General features: G+C 37.0%; 2 protein-coding genes across 2 annotated transcripts; one reads left to right on the top strand and one right to left on the bottom strand.

Moving 5' to 3' along the window:
• The first annotated feature begins 2,711 nt into the window (after window positions 1-2,711).
• Window positions 2,712-4,883, top strand: LOC107867607 (pentatricopeptide repeat-containing protein At1g34160). Its single transcript, XM_016713918.2, has one exon. The coding sequence runs from the start codon at window positions 2,758-2,760 to the stop codon at window positions 4,480-4,482; it is 1,725 nt and encodes a 574-aa protein (XP_016569404.1). The 5' UTR covers window positions 2,712-2,757; the 3' UTR covers window positions 4,483-4,883.
• A 78-nt stretch (window positions 4,884-4,961) lies between these two features.
• LOC107867609 (very-long-chain aldehyde decarbonylase GL1-9) lies at window positions 4,962-14,619 on the bottom strand. Its single transcript, XM_016713919.2, has 2 exons — window positions 13,888-14,619; window positions 4,962-5,910 (listed from the first exon to the last, which is right to left on the bottom strand). Exons 1-2 carry the CDS (start codon window positions 14,116-14,118, stop codon window positions 5,365-5,367), a joined length of 777 nt encoding a protein of 258 aa, XP_016569405.1. The 5' UTR covers window positions 14,119-14,619; the 3' UTR covers window positions 4,962-5,364.
• Between the last annotated feature and the right edge of the window lie 804 nt (window positions 14,620-15,423).

The following is a 15,423-nucleotide window of genomic DNA, read 5'->3' on the forward strand; positions in this document are numbered from 1 at the left end:
TTTCAGTCTCAGTATAAAACTCAGTTCAGTTCTACAAAACCAGGACTGTCAGATACAGTCACCCAACTTAGTATAGAACTCAGTTCAGTTCTACAGAATTAGGATTGTCAGAAACAGTCACCCAGTTATCAATCAGGACTGTCAGAAACAGTCACTCAGTTATCAGTATTATAGTATCAGTAAACTCAGATATTAGTTAATCAGTATTCAAAACTTAGTAACCAGTGTTATCATGATCTCAGTTACAGTTTTTGTATTTATGCATGTTCTCTCATTCAGTTATGTTCATGTTTCTCAGTCAGTTATTGTTCATGCACTTGAACCCATGCATATCAACCTACCTCACTTAGTATACCAGTACATTCAAAGTACTGACGCATACCTTTCTTTTACGCTATGATGTCTTATATCATAGATTTAGACGCACGGGCTCCTGACCATACTTAGCAGCCCAGCCTATCAGCAACAGACTTAGTGGTGAGTCCTCATAGTTTGAGGACAGAGTATTATTTCAGTATTTCAGTGTAGTTTTCAGTAGTCGGAGTTAGTTGGGGGCTTGTCCCATCAACTTCATAATTCAGACAGTTAGAGGCTTTCAGACTAGGGTATTTCAGACATGTCTTTCAGTATTCAGTTATCAGTATTCAGTATTGGTTTTCAGTTATGAACCTTATGGCGTTTACAGCCTCACTTCCGTATTTACTTCAGACAGGTTGTTAATATAGTATTATTATTATACTGTGCTCACAGCAGGTACCAGTCATGGGTTAGTTGATGGTCCTTCGGGGTCGCTAGCACCGTGTAGCGTTTAGGGTACAGACTCGGGGCATTACAATTGAGATTTAAACTCAACGTCTTATCCATATAAAGACGTCTTAGGATATAAATCGATGGAACTTAAAACCCATCATGATGCATTGAGATTTTAACTCGATGTCTTACATTTTTAGGACGATGATATACGAATCCATCGTCTTTCCCTCAATCAAATGAACCCATCATAATTGCAATTAATAGAAAAGATAAATAATATAATATAATTTAAGAAGCACTAACCTTTAAGGTAATAATTTGATCTGTACTCCATGGACTTGTTGCGGAGTTTAACTTTTCAAGGTAGGAAAAATCATCCCTAATATTTTAACAACTAACAAATTAATATAAAAAAAAATAAAATTCTACCTTTGGAACAATTAAACAGCGGAAGTTTAGATATTTCATGAACTTTAAATCATTGTCCAGTTTCTCAGTTGATTAAAGTCTCGTGTTGATAACGCATTATGAAATATAAAGTAAGAACAAGAAGAATAAAGAGAAAAGAGAGAGTAAATCTTTATTTCTCTTGAGGAATTCTTGAGGGGTTTTATTACAATGAAGGAAAATTCTTTTATTTATAGGAAAAACTAACTTTGTTCCAAAAGTAGGTTTTTAACTTTTTCATAAATAAACATTCACTATATGATAATACATTTATAACACTTTCAATATTATCTTTATTATTAAATGACTACATAAACTACAGATTACCTAAAGAATTTTCTTTCAATTTTTATATAAAAAAATTAGATAACCGCAATAGCATATAAAATTTACTTAAGGCTTAAGTCATCGCCAGGCACCTAAAGTTGTCCCGAAAATTCACTTAGACCCCTCAACTATGACCTGTACCTATCAAGCCCCTAATCTAGCCGAATTTTGATCCAATCAGGTCTTTTTTACACAATCAGCAAAAAGTACATAGAGAGTGTGTTACACTCGCGTGACATGGCAAAAACGACGAATTAAACAGTGACACTTGGCATTGAATTCAAAATTAATTAAAAATATTTCATAACTAATTAAATTATAATTTTTTTTAAATAAACCCCTACCCCCCCCCCCCCCCCCCCACCTTCCTCTTCTTTACAATTTTGTTGAATTAAATTTACAATTTTGTAAATTGAATTAAATTTACATTTTTGTTGATTTGTGGAAAAAAATGAATTTACATTTTTCCGGCAAAGTTTCATTTTTTCTGATAAAGTTTTAGTTTTCCAGCAAAGCTCCATTTTTTTCGACAAACTAATGGCGGAAAAGAATTAAGAATAAGATCTAATTAAGAATAAAAAAATTCAAATCGAATTCAAAGATAAATTCAAAACTAAGAACAAAAAAGTAGAAAAAATGGGAGGTAAATTGGCAAAGTTTCATTTTTTATGGCAAACTATCCGACAAAATTTCATTTTTTTCGGCAAACTAATGGCGGAAAAGAATTAAGAATAAGATCGAACTAAGAATAAAAAAATTTAAATTGAATTCAAAGATAAATTCAAAACTAAGAATAAAAAAGAAGGAAAAGTAGAAAAAATGGAAGGTAAATTAAGTTTAAAAAAAAAAAAGGAAGAAGAATGGGAAAAAAGATGAAGAGGGGGTGGGGGTATCGGATCGGGTGGGGGAACCTTTTTTAAAAAAGTTTGCTTTTATTAAAAAAAAAAATTGGCCCTCAGTGCCACTTGGCACATTTTCATTCGTTATTTATTCAAAAAAAAGTGCCTCACGTGCTACGCGCTTCTATTGAGTAGACAATACGCGGAGTGCCACATAGATAAAAAAGTCTTGATTGGATCAAATTCGAATGAGTTAGAGGCGTACAATTTTCGGGAGAACATTAGGTGTCTCACGATGACTTAAGTGTTTACTTAATAATATAAAATATTTTGTACACACGAACCTTTAACTCTTACATTTAAAAGTGCTCCTAAGCAACGTTAGTGTAACATGGCCTATGTTGATTCATTACTCTCAAAATGCACTTGTTTCTCCCAACTCAAACAACTCCAAGCTCATCTCATTACCACCGGCAGCTTCCAGTTCTACACTCACCGCGCCAAATTCCTAGATTTCTGCGCCGTCTCTTCCGCCGGAGATTTCCATTACGCCGTCCATATCTTCCGCAACATCAGTTCTCCATATACGAACGAATGGAACGGCATTCTCCGCGGCATTGCCCAAAGCAACAACCCCATTAATGCACTCACTTTTTACGTCTCCATGTCTCGGGCCCCTTGTAAGCCCGACGCGCTCACGTGCTCGTTCACACTCAAAGCTTGTGCCCGTGCATTGGCCCGTCACGAGACGCTACAGGTTCATGCTCATGTGATAAGATTCGGGTTTGATGCGGATGTGTTGTTGCGGACGACGTTGATTGATGCGTACTCGAAATGTGGTGATTTGGGGTGTGCGTACCAAGTGTTTGATGAAATGTGTGTGAGAGATATTGCGAGTTGGAATGCACTGATTGCGGGTTTAGCTCAAGGGAATCGACCCAATGACGCTTTGTTGTTATTTAAGAAGTTGAGAGGGGGTAATATGGAGCCGAATGAGGTTACTGTGCTCGGTGTTCTATCTGCCTGTTCGCAGTTGGGGGCGAATAGAGAAGCGGGGATTGTTCATGAGTATATCAAGAGTAAGAATCTTGATCGGAGTGTGATTGTTTGTAATGCGGTTATTGATATGTATGCAAAATGTGGTCTTGCTGGAAGAGCTTATGATGTGTTTAATGAGATGAAATGCTTGAGGACTCGCGTCACGTGGAATACCATGATTATGGGATTCGCGTTGTATGGTGATGGAGAGGAAGCACTTGAGCTTTTTGAAAGAATGGGTCAAGCTGGGATTGAGCCAGATAGTGTCAGTTACTTAGCTGCAATTTGTGCTTGTAATCATGCAGGAATGGTGGAGGAAGGAATGAAGTTGTTTGATGACATGGATCGATGTGGAGTGAGTAAGAACGTAAAGCATTATGGTAGTATGGTCGACTTGTTGGGAAGAGCTGGGCGGTTGGATGAAGCCTTTAAAATTGTTCAGTCAATGCCTACAGTTCCTGATGTAGTTTTATGGCAAACTCTCCTAGGGGCTTCCAAGACTTATAGTAATGTTGAAATGGCAGAGATAGTGTCCAAGAAGCTCGTTGAAATGGGATCAAATCATTGTGGGGATTTCGTATTGCTATCCAATGTTTATGCAGCACAAGGGAGGTGGCATGATGTGAGAAGAGTAAGGGAAGCCATGAAAGGTCAGGATGTAAAGAAGGTACCCGGTTGTAGCTATATTGAGGTTGGTGGAACAATATACAAGTTTATGAATGGTGATCAGAACCATCCAAGGTGGAAGGAGATATATTGGAAGCTTGATGAGATCTTGTTAAGGATTAGGGAATACGGGTATGTGCCAGAAACTAATAATGTGTTTCATGATATTGGACCAGAGGAGAAGGAGAATGCACTGTGTTACCATAGTGAGAAGCTGGCAGTGGCTTTTGGTTTGATTAGTACACCTGATAGAACTTGTATAAGTGTGAATAAGAATCTTAGAATATGTGGGGATTGTCATGTTGTGATTAAGCTCATATCAAAGATATACGAGCGGGAGATTATTGTTAGGGACAGGACCCGATTCCACAGATTCAAAGGTGGGGCTTGTTCTTGTAAAGAATACTGGTGAGGTTGATCTAAATTCTGTGTATGCACATTCACTTGACGTGGCACAGAGCTCCCCGAATTTGAGAGTTGGCGTATGGACGTGTATCATATGCAGCATTACTTGCCATTTTAGCTCAGAGACCATAGAAGTTGTGACCTACAGTGACCAACCAAGCAAACTCATCATGTGAGAGATATGATTCATTTTCAAAAATCTGGAGCGAGGAGCTTCTTCCTCTTGCAGATATTTGTGATGAGGAATCTGTGAAAAGGGGAGCTTTAGAGAAAATTAACTTTGACATTTGTTTTGTAGTTGATTCAATGTACTTTTGGCTATACATGTATGCATTAGTCAATAAACAAGTAGCATTACCTTGTTCTCTTTTTGCTTAAGCAAATGGAATGTTGTGGGAAAGCAGCAAATTCCACGCGTAGTCGAACAGATGAGAGAACGTCAATGAAGAACTAATGATAAATGTTCATAATTCTTTAGCACAAGGATGATTGAAATAACTCCAATGACCATGAAATTTTACACTACATAGGTTTAACAATTTTAATTACATGATCTTGATTTCTGGTGACTCACAACTCCCAAATGGCAACACAAAATCAACCTGCTAAAAGTATAAGCAAGTTGCAATAGTTGAACAAATAATACTGCACAAAGTAAGAGGTCAAAAAAAATAGGCTTACAAATCATCAAGAGGTTAGATAAAAATTACGAATAAACAGGGTCAACTGAAAAGAAAAGAATGAACATTTCTAATTTCTGCAGCACATTTTCAAGTCTTGATGAATGTTAGACCTTCCAAGGCAGCAGCTAGAGTGAACAACCTCAACTTGGTAGCTATCCCTACAAAAGACGTGTCGACTTCATAACGAGACTAATGATCAAAATCAACTAATCTTTCATCAGCCGTGCCTCGAAACCACCCTCAGGCCTTTTTACAAGTCTGTATGGCATGTATGTTCCAAGAAGTTTGTCCCAAATGGGAAAGAATGGCTGAGAATAGTTGAACTTTGTGCCTTGGAGCTGATGATGAATGTCATGGTAAGCAGTGTTATTTTGGAAAAATAAATGGAAGATATTACCAGGCAGCCAAAGTCCACAATGATCATCAACCGTTTTGACCACAGCAAAGCAGAAAAAGATTACACCAGTACGTGCAGTCATTCCGGAAACAAGAAATGAAAGCGCACCACCAAAGGTATCCAAGAGGAGACCTTCAAGTGGGTGATTATAAAGGGCACCAATCGCGTAAGGCACAACCAACCGATGATGCTGGGAGTGAATATGGCGGTATAAAAACTTGTTCTGATGCATGTAGCGATGCACAAAGTACTGCCATGTGTCCATGACCAGCATTGCAATAATGATCTGCACAATCTGAACAGGAATTGAAGGCTGGACTACATTTTCTGATGTAGTTGTTACCTTACAAGTAATCTGCAATAGAAAACCAGAAACTTGAGTCAGTTATTGTTTAGAATCGCAAAAGCTAATCAATGCCATAGAGGAAGAGGATCAACAATCTTCATTCTCCACCTTTTCAAAACAATAAGATTACGTAACCTATGTTGCTCTAACTCCCCAAAAATGTTGACGCACCCATGTCGGATCCTCCAAAAATACACCAGTTTTGGAGGATCCAACAAGCACCTTAAAGCAATTATTGAAGAGTCCGAAGCAATATATTCCGTAACTATCATACTGGTTTTGCAGACTAGAAGAATCTCTACTCCGAATTCTAATAACCGCTAGCTACTCTACTACAGACATATGTAGCTGGTACAGTAAACTGATACTTCCTCTTCCATTGAATAGCTTTTCAGTGCAAAAAACTTTATTTGGAGAAAAACTGAACTTCTGAGAACTTATTACACAACCTCATGATTTTCTTTCAATTAGCACTCTACGAACCCGTGCAACATTATTTCATGCTCGCTAGCAGCTTCACCCTTCTAAGTTAATGCAGAATGGGACTAGCCTCAAAGAGTAAAGCTACAAGCAGCAATCAACATTATACACCCTCGAAAAGAAAGCACTAAACAGCCTTGTTCTTAAGACGAGAGGGTCATTTTCAACAACAAAAGAAATTTTACCCCGCAATAATCTTTTGTCTGCTAGAGGGATAAGATAAAAAGAAATTGCAAACAAATTACAGCTCTAACAATCAGTAAGAAGTGTCATACAATTATGACAGAGTAACTAGAGTCCGACTGATAAGAAGTTGTGACAACCACTACGTGATTTGAATCACAAGAACTTTTTCCCTTTTTTGACAAGGGAGAACTTTTTTCCTTTTTTGGGAATGGTACAAACACAACAATATTATGGCTGCCCAAAAATACGGTACCCCCCAGTCCAACCCACCCCACTGTTTTTAAAAGAAAAACTCAAGGTTAGAAAATACATATAATTTTATTTTGATTAAGTAGATTCATTTAAAGGCATCAAGAAGATGCAAACATTACAAGGATAGGTCAGTTAAGCTCCAACAAGAAAGGATTTGTAGCTTCTTTCTAAACTATAGAGCTAACAAAATCCAAGGAGTTCTAAATTATTTACAGGGGTCAATTCTAGGCTAACTAGACATCTGCCTCGCAAAAGATGTCTATATAGTTAGCAAATATATGCAACTGAAAGTGCTCCTAGATTGTTTGATTCCTGGTCATTCCATAGTAATCCCAAAATCTGTGTTGGTCGGACTCTTTACAGTTCAGCAGGCACATGTAAGCCGACTTACAGAACTAATTTTTTCCAACAATGCCACTCTGGAATTAAAAAGCACATATTTCTGCATCACATCAAATGTTACGGTCCCATCCACCATCAAGTTAGTCCTTGGGGGAACTAAAAGTAGAACTGTCAATATGGACCAGCCCAACCCATCCGGGATAGCCCACACGGACTATGGAGTTTGACGGGCCAGGCCGGGCTAGCTAATCAACATGACAGGCCAAAAAATAGCAAACCCGACCCATCAAACTGTGGGCTGCGGGCCTCCACGGGTCAGCCCACTTTTTAAAATATATTATTTTTATAATTTAAATTTAAATTTTAAAATTTTAATTACATAAATATTTACAATATAATATTACATGAAGTTACTACGTGTTAATCAAGTCTCAAATCTACAAAAAAACTCCTAATAATCTGAGAAATTGAATAACTTTTGACACCAAATTCAAATCAAATAGAGATATTGAAAAACAAACGAAACAATTAATGAGTAATAATATAACTAGTTAAATAGAAAATTAACCTAATTTTGTTTTAATTTTATCACAATAAAACATAAAGAAATGTCAATATTTAGTCCATTAAAAGTGAAAATGAACTCTTAAGAAAACTCTCATGGAACTTATCAACATCGCCACACCATCTTCATCAAACATATTTGATTTCTTAAAAAATTTTGTATTTTGTATTTTAATTATTTATATATTTTATAAACATAACTAATATTTAAATATCTTTGATGGTTCAAATAAACTTTGAGTTTGGACACCTTTTTTTTATTCTTAGTACTGTATTTTATTTTTAATCATTTTTTATTTGGCCCACGGGCTGGCCCAGCCCATATGCTCAAGCCCCACTGGCCAACGGACTTGTTCAGGTCGGGATAAAAAGCCATGTTCTTAAACGGGCTATAAAAATCGTAGCCCAGCCCTATCAAATTACAGACTGGGTCGGGCCAGCCAAACGGGCCTGGCCCATATTGACAGCTCTAACTAAAAGCAATGTTTTGAAGGTTTACATGAGTAGCCACAATATATGACAGAGAGAGACTCTGTTTATTAATTCACTAACTTTACCAGCTTGCCTTCATTTTCATATTTTCTTAACATATGCCTCAATAAGAAGAAACTTTAAAAAAAAGGACAGCTCAGTGCATTAAAGCTCCCGCTATGCCCAGAGTCCGGGGAAGGGCCCCACCACAAGAGTATATTGTACGTAGCCTTACCTTGCATTTATGCCAAAGGTTGTTTCCAAAGTGCACTGGGAACCATTACTTTTAATAAAATCAACCAGAACATTTAAGTACAAGAAAAAACAGAGGAAAGAAAAATACTTTGTTAAACATCCAATTCATCCACAGTCCACTTCTACCATTTCGTAGTTTTACATTCTGACCTCAACCCACAACCCAAGTCCCCTTAACTCCTCCTTTGCCCAACCAATTTTCTATCTACGCTTTTCTCCCAATTTCCTGTTGTTCCTACCACCCCTATCTTCCCCATCTATTAATGCCCAGTCTGTAACCTATCAAACTATACAAAGCCACACTGTCTACTCTACCTACTCCTTTCTGAATAGTCCCTGTTGATCAATGCCAGTTGCACTAGGGAAACTTGACAAGATGAATAGTGATTAATAAACAGTTTTGCCTAGTGATTTCCTACCTGAAATTACCCTTTACAGTAAATGACTTTAGTTTCCAACATTTGTTGCTTGCTCGCAATTCCGATTGAGCCAACTGCAGTGGTGCTAAAGCATCTATAAAAGTTCCTACACTAGACTGAGTCGTATTGTTGGAGAAACCATACGGTCACTTTTTCCGCCAGGTAATGGATTTAGGCAAACATGTCTATTAAAGACAGGATGTTGGTTTTGATGTTCTCATGTTATATCAATTAAGTTTTACAAATTGGTCATTTGGCTCAGAAATTCATAACGCGTTTGGTGATAGACAAGCGGTAGGAATTGTCTGTGTGATGTTTTAGCTGATGAATATGGAGCAAAGGTGGAATTGTGGTTGTTTGGACACTTAATCATTATGGCACTGAAAATCAACGCTGAAAGACAAGGATAAGATGAATGAGGTAACTCATGACCTGAGGTCAATCTAAACATGGTAAAACATGTGATAATCACAAACAGTCCAATAGCCTCAATAATTTGGGACGTAACCTCCAAGTCTAGAAGTCACCAGGTGGAATTTGATTTGAGTTCTTACTACCCAATAAATAAACAAAAAGAATGAAAAAGTAAAAAAGGAGGGAAAAGAATACAACTTCAGTAAACTCACATTATCAGATCATGAGACAAGAACTTATTTTGCTGACAGTCAATGAGAAAAATAAGCATTTGCAGAAAGTCCAACACATAAGTATGAATTTCAAGAATAACTCTGTTTATAAGTTCCTGCTAGATCATTAACCATTTGCTACACAATTGCCCCTCGAGCTGTCCAATGATAATTGATCATAGAGATGTCAAGTCATATAGATGACATCCTTGAAACTATCTGAATGTCAAAGCAAATTCAACTGCACTAGAAAAAGCTTCATGTTGCATTTACAGCCAACACCCTATATTGGAGGACACAGATCATTTCATGTGTCTTAACCATGAACAATTTAGGTCAATAATTTATTTTTATTGATAGGTCATCGACGCAGAGTTTTGATAGCTACAAAACTTCAGAGAAGGAAAAATATTATTTTATCCTGTGGCCCTATCAGCTAATGGAACCCCCGTGCAAAAACCTTGATAACAATATTAAAGACAGCCCCATTAATGTGCAATTTAGCCATCTTTGGAAGGGGGAGAAAAGAAATTTAACTAGAACTTGTTTTTCTAAATGATAATCGTGGTGCTCGAGCCAGCTTGCACCACTTGACTATTTCACCAGGTACCTACTGACTCTAACAACAAAGTCACCGAGTAATTGTCCCAACAAAGCTTAGACAAATGAAAAGAAACCACCTAGTATTTTTTTACTTTGTAAGGATTTGAACCCTGGTCTCCCATGCTTTTCACCCACTTCATTTATCGCTAAGCCAGACACTCGGGTGCAAAAGGAATTTTAGTTAGTTGATCAACCCATCAGGGAGACTCTAAAGTTCATTCTTCTTTTGACTCATTTATGGATCTATGTCGCTTAGCATTTATATGACCTGTGAACAGAATCTGTTTGTATAGACTAGAGTTCATATTGAAAGATGTCTGTAGGAAAAAGTAGTCACTGGTTCATCATTCATTATCCAGCGCAATTACAAGAGCAAACAGGAATTTCACCATAAATAAGATATCACTTTTCTGGAGCAAACAAACTCCCAAGATGTATGTGTTTTCTTCAATACTACAGGTCCGCAGATTCTACAGGACAAATATGAAAGTTCATTCTCAAAACGAAAAATTAAAAATAAGACCAATATGAAAGTTGTGGCCTAATAGAGGGAGAGAGTATGGAAGAGTATGTCCATATGGCTAAACTAGATTGGTGTTATCCAATGGTTACATCGAGGAAACCCAGGTGAGTAGCCCACTGAACAAACATTTCTTGTTATAATAGTCATCTGGAAACAATATAGGCACCGATTGAGATGGTTCGGACACATGAAGAGGAGGGGCATGGATGCCCCGGTTCGTAAGTGTGAGAGGCTAGCGTTGGATGGTTTTAGGCGGGGTAGGGGTAGGCCGAAGAAGTACTGGGGTGAGGTGATTAGGCGGGACATGGAGCAGTTACAGCTCACCGAGGACATGACCCTAGATAGGAAGGTCTGGAGGACGCGAATTAGGGCAGAAGACTAGGGCCGGTTTGGGTCGCTAGTGTAGGGAATTACTTGGCGGGGGTTTTATTCTTGTTATGATTCCGTGTTCCATGTTTTATTACGAATCTGTGTGCTTTCCTCTGTTTTCTAATACTTATGGGTGCCGTATTTATGTTATGTAATCTAGTTCTGTGCTTTACTATGAGTTTGTGTGGTATCTCGTGACTTGAGCCGGGGGTCTATCGGAAACAACCTTTCTACTTCTTTAGAGGTAGAGGTATGGACTGCGTACATCTTATGCGTACATCTTACCCCCCCAGACCCCACTAGGTGGGAATACACTGGGTTTGTTGTTGTTGTTGTTGTTATCAGCTCAATGGTGACTAAAATCTAGCAAGACTTGAACTTTCTACAAGATAGGAAATAGTGTCCCTAAAGCCTCTTGAAATTACAACTTCTGCTTGTTTATTCTAGAAGCTCTTTTCGTTGTCTTGATAAGGTAAGGGTTGATTGACTATGTACCAAGAAGGTACCAAAATCAAAAGTTACAAAAGACTGCTGAGAATATCCATACAGTCAACTACAACATTTCCCTAGTAACTCCACAATTATTCTTCAAGTTTATAGTTCAATAAATGAAACAATGTAATTCTTTTTAGAGAAAAAAAAGAAAGGAACACGCAAGGTCCAGTTTGCAAAAGTAAATCTGGCATTTCAATACTGACTGGCGACACATATTACAACACCCTGATTTGGAAGATACAACAGAATGCTAGTAAGTCAAGCCATAACTCCTACTTTGACCATTATGGAAGCAACTGATCCTTCAGATAGTTTTCCTTTAAAATTCCAATATGTGATGCGAGATGAGTAGTCACCATTTGGAGTCTTATATCCTTGAAGCTCTTCAAATCCTTCCAACTCTAACATGTCCCTAAATTGGTACTTGACGTGAAAATGGGGCACATATATGAGATGTGCTATTCAGTAACACTAGAAAAGCTACTTAGCTCTTCATTTCACTTCCTCGAGCTTATAGATTGGGTCAAATAAATAAATTGATTTAACGTCGTCTACAAAATGCATACAATCTAATATAACATTTTCTTATCTAACTTCTTATGCTTGTTCCCAGAAGCCCACTAGTGGGATTACACTGGGTATGTCGTTCTTGTTGTTTCTTGTGCTTGTTGCAACATATAAAAGATTGAAACTTTTCCAACCCTTTGTTCATTAACTTGTTAAAGAAATTACTTCATTCACTTGATGGAATATAACGCGATGTTTATTTTTTCCATGCATTAGATGCTTTATTGTAGACTTCTTTCTGCCCTAGCCAAAACGAATCCTATTTTCGCTATTACCTTCCCCATTACTATGTTCTCATACGCAGGAATACCCCCGTTAGCCGGCTTTTGTAGCAAATTCTATTTGTTCTTCGCCGCTTTGGGAAAATGTTCTTTAAAGGGCAAAATCAAATATGGCAACATAGTCAATCCTTGAACAATCAAAGACTATACTATTATGCGTAATGAGGGTGGGGGAGCACATTTGTCGGCGGCCACTATTGAACCATATTTACAAAACTTAACAATGCTTCCAATGGAAAAATTGAAAGTCACCGTTTCTGCATTCATTAACTTGTTAAGAAAACACTTTCATCATCTTTAATGCTTCGTTCTCACATGAGGATATGACATAATGGTTACCATGCTTCAGATGTTTTTTACTATACTTCCTATCAATTTCATGAAGAATGATATTCTTTGAAAGAACATACCAAATTTAGCGAGAAAATAAACATTTGAACATTCTATGGCTGTTATATAGGAGGAAGGAGGGGGGGCAGCATCTACCGCTGGTCAGTGTTGTGGAAAAAAATAACCACTGCATAACATAAGGCCTAGGTGCTGATTGGCACATTAAATAGAAGAATCTCAAATCTAAAAGAAATAACCACTGCACTAATTAGAGCACATCACATGAGAAGTCATGCAATAGTTAGTTATCCTCTCAAGTAGGTAAATGGCTAAATGCAAACAACAAGTTGATTATAATTGGAAGTCCGACAGCAATATAATCTGAACAATTTGTTATAACGGGTTTAGCCAATGCATAAACTGCTCTAAATTAGTGCTTGTAGGAGGAGGGCATATGTCGTACACATCCTTCTCTTTGCATTTCCATCAAAGTTTTGTAGCGTTGCCTCATACGTGTCACCTACATGTCACTAAAGGAGCAAATCTACCTATCCATTCCTACAGGCCTTACCACCCAGTCAGACAGCAACCTAAAAAAAAAAAAAAGGTAGCCAGGTACTAAGCTCCTGCTATCCACGGGTCCAGGTAAGGGCTGGACCACAGGGCTCTATCGTACACAGCCTTACCTGCATTTCTGCAAAAATGTTGTTTCCACAATTTTAACCTGTGACTGGCACTAAGCTCTGGCTATGCATGGGGTTCAGGGAAGAGCTGAACCACAAGGGTCTATCGTACACAGCCTTACGCAGCATTTTTACAAAAGGTTGTTACAACAGCTTGAACCCAATCCCGTGAATGGCTCTAAGCTCCCACTATGCACGGGGTTCCATGGAAGAGTCGGACCACAAGGGTCTATTGTACACCTATGTTGCTTGGACTCTTCAAAAATGTCAACGGGTGACTGTCGGATTCGCCAAAGCTAGTGTATTTTTGGAGAATCCAACACAGGTGCAGCATCGAAAGTGAAGAGTCCATGCAACTTAGTTGTACACAACCTTACCTTGCATTTCAGCAAGAGTCTGTTTCCACGGCTCGAACACCTGACCTGACCTCCTCGTCACATGACAGCAATTTTACGAGTCACACAGCTGCCTAATTAATGAAAAGAATTCTACCCAAGACAAACAGACAGACAGAGAACCAAAAACAGGTGAGGAATTTACCAAGAAAAGCAAATGTGCAACAGTAGCCTGAAAAAACTGCTGAAGAAGAACCCCTTTAACAACAGAAGAAAGTGGAACTAAATTCTTATCATCTTCCTCCTTTCTTGTATGAAGACGATATTTATCCATAGGAGGCAATAGCTGATAAAGCCCAGCATACAACCAATACACCACTATTGGTGCAAATGTCCCCATCACTTCATCACTCACATAACCCTCCCAGAACACCATTCTTCTTTACCCCTTTTTTTCAAATATACACACCCCACCCTTCCCCCTTCCCCCTTCCCCTTTTCCCTCAATACCAATGCTCACAATTATGAAATTTCCAGCTCAAGATCTACACATTACATACACCCTGAAACAAAAACCCAAGAAAATGAAAACCCATCTAAGTTCTTGAAAAAAAGATCAAAGCTTTTGCTCCAAAAAGGCATAAAAATCAAATCTTTATCCCCAAGAAAGCATAATAATCAAATGTTGAATAGAAATAATGATTGGAAATGTGGAAAACAGATCTGAGGCATATGTAAAATGTATAAATATGAGGGTTGAGCTGGGGTTAATGCAATGACAGTTGTGAGATTCTCCTTAAGTATTTTATTTTTGAATTTAATGATTGTGAGAGAGATTCGTTGGCAGAGGGAAAGGGAAAGAGGGATGACAACAGAAGGGGTAAGCAACAAATATGGCTTTGCTTCTCTGCTTCTCTTTGTTTCTTTCTTCTCCTTTTTTTTAAATATATATATATTTCTTTCATTAAAAAAAAAAAACATATTTTGACTTAATATAAAAAATTTAAAAATAATAAATAGTTTTAAATCTTCTATCTTATATTAAATTATATCAAATAATGATTTCAAATATGTCAGATGTAAATTTGAAATGGAAATGTTGAAAAAAAAACATCCTTTTTTAATCAAATTAAAAATAAAAGTAGTTTGTTATTTTTGCAACAAAGGAGTAATAAAAAATGTTAATTTCAGTTGAGATTTTTTTTAATGGTAAATTGATACATTTGACTTTTGAAGATGTGATTGAATTGTTTCTTTTATTAGAAAATTGAAAATTGTGGGTGAATGTTTGATTGCCAGTGACCTGTATAGATACCATTATCATATGACATAATGTCCGTACTGCAAAAAGATATCGCCAAATATTAAGAGGTAGTTGTTTTTTTACTCTTTAATTTATAATCCTAATGTTTGAATTAACTTTCGAATACTTTATTTAAATTCACGTGATATTTGTTATTTTCCTACTATGTCCACTGGAACAAGTAAAAAAGATCACCTAATGTAATTTTTTCTTTTGTGAAATTTAAACTTGAGACTCTATCTATATTTGTAATTTTAAATTTTTATCTTATTGATAATGTCATAATGAATATCCATTTTTTAACTTTTTACCTTATTTATGCTTTTTTAATTCAAAAATAAATGATATAAAAAAATTAATCTTTTTTAAACAAAAAATAGAAAAGTAACTTTAGTACCGAACGCATTTAAAATAGATACATTTGTTCTTTCTCGAATA

Source organism: Capsicum annuum, chromosome 4, assembly GCF_002878395.1.
Source record: "Capsicum annuum cultivar UCD-10X-F1 chromosome 4, UCD10Xv1.1, whole genome shotgun sequence".
Taxonomy (NCBI): domain Eukaryota; kingdom Viridiplantae; phylum Streptophyta; class Magnoliopsida; order Solanales; family Solanaceae; genus Capsicum; species Capsicum annuum.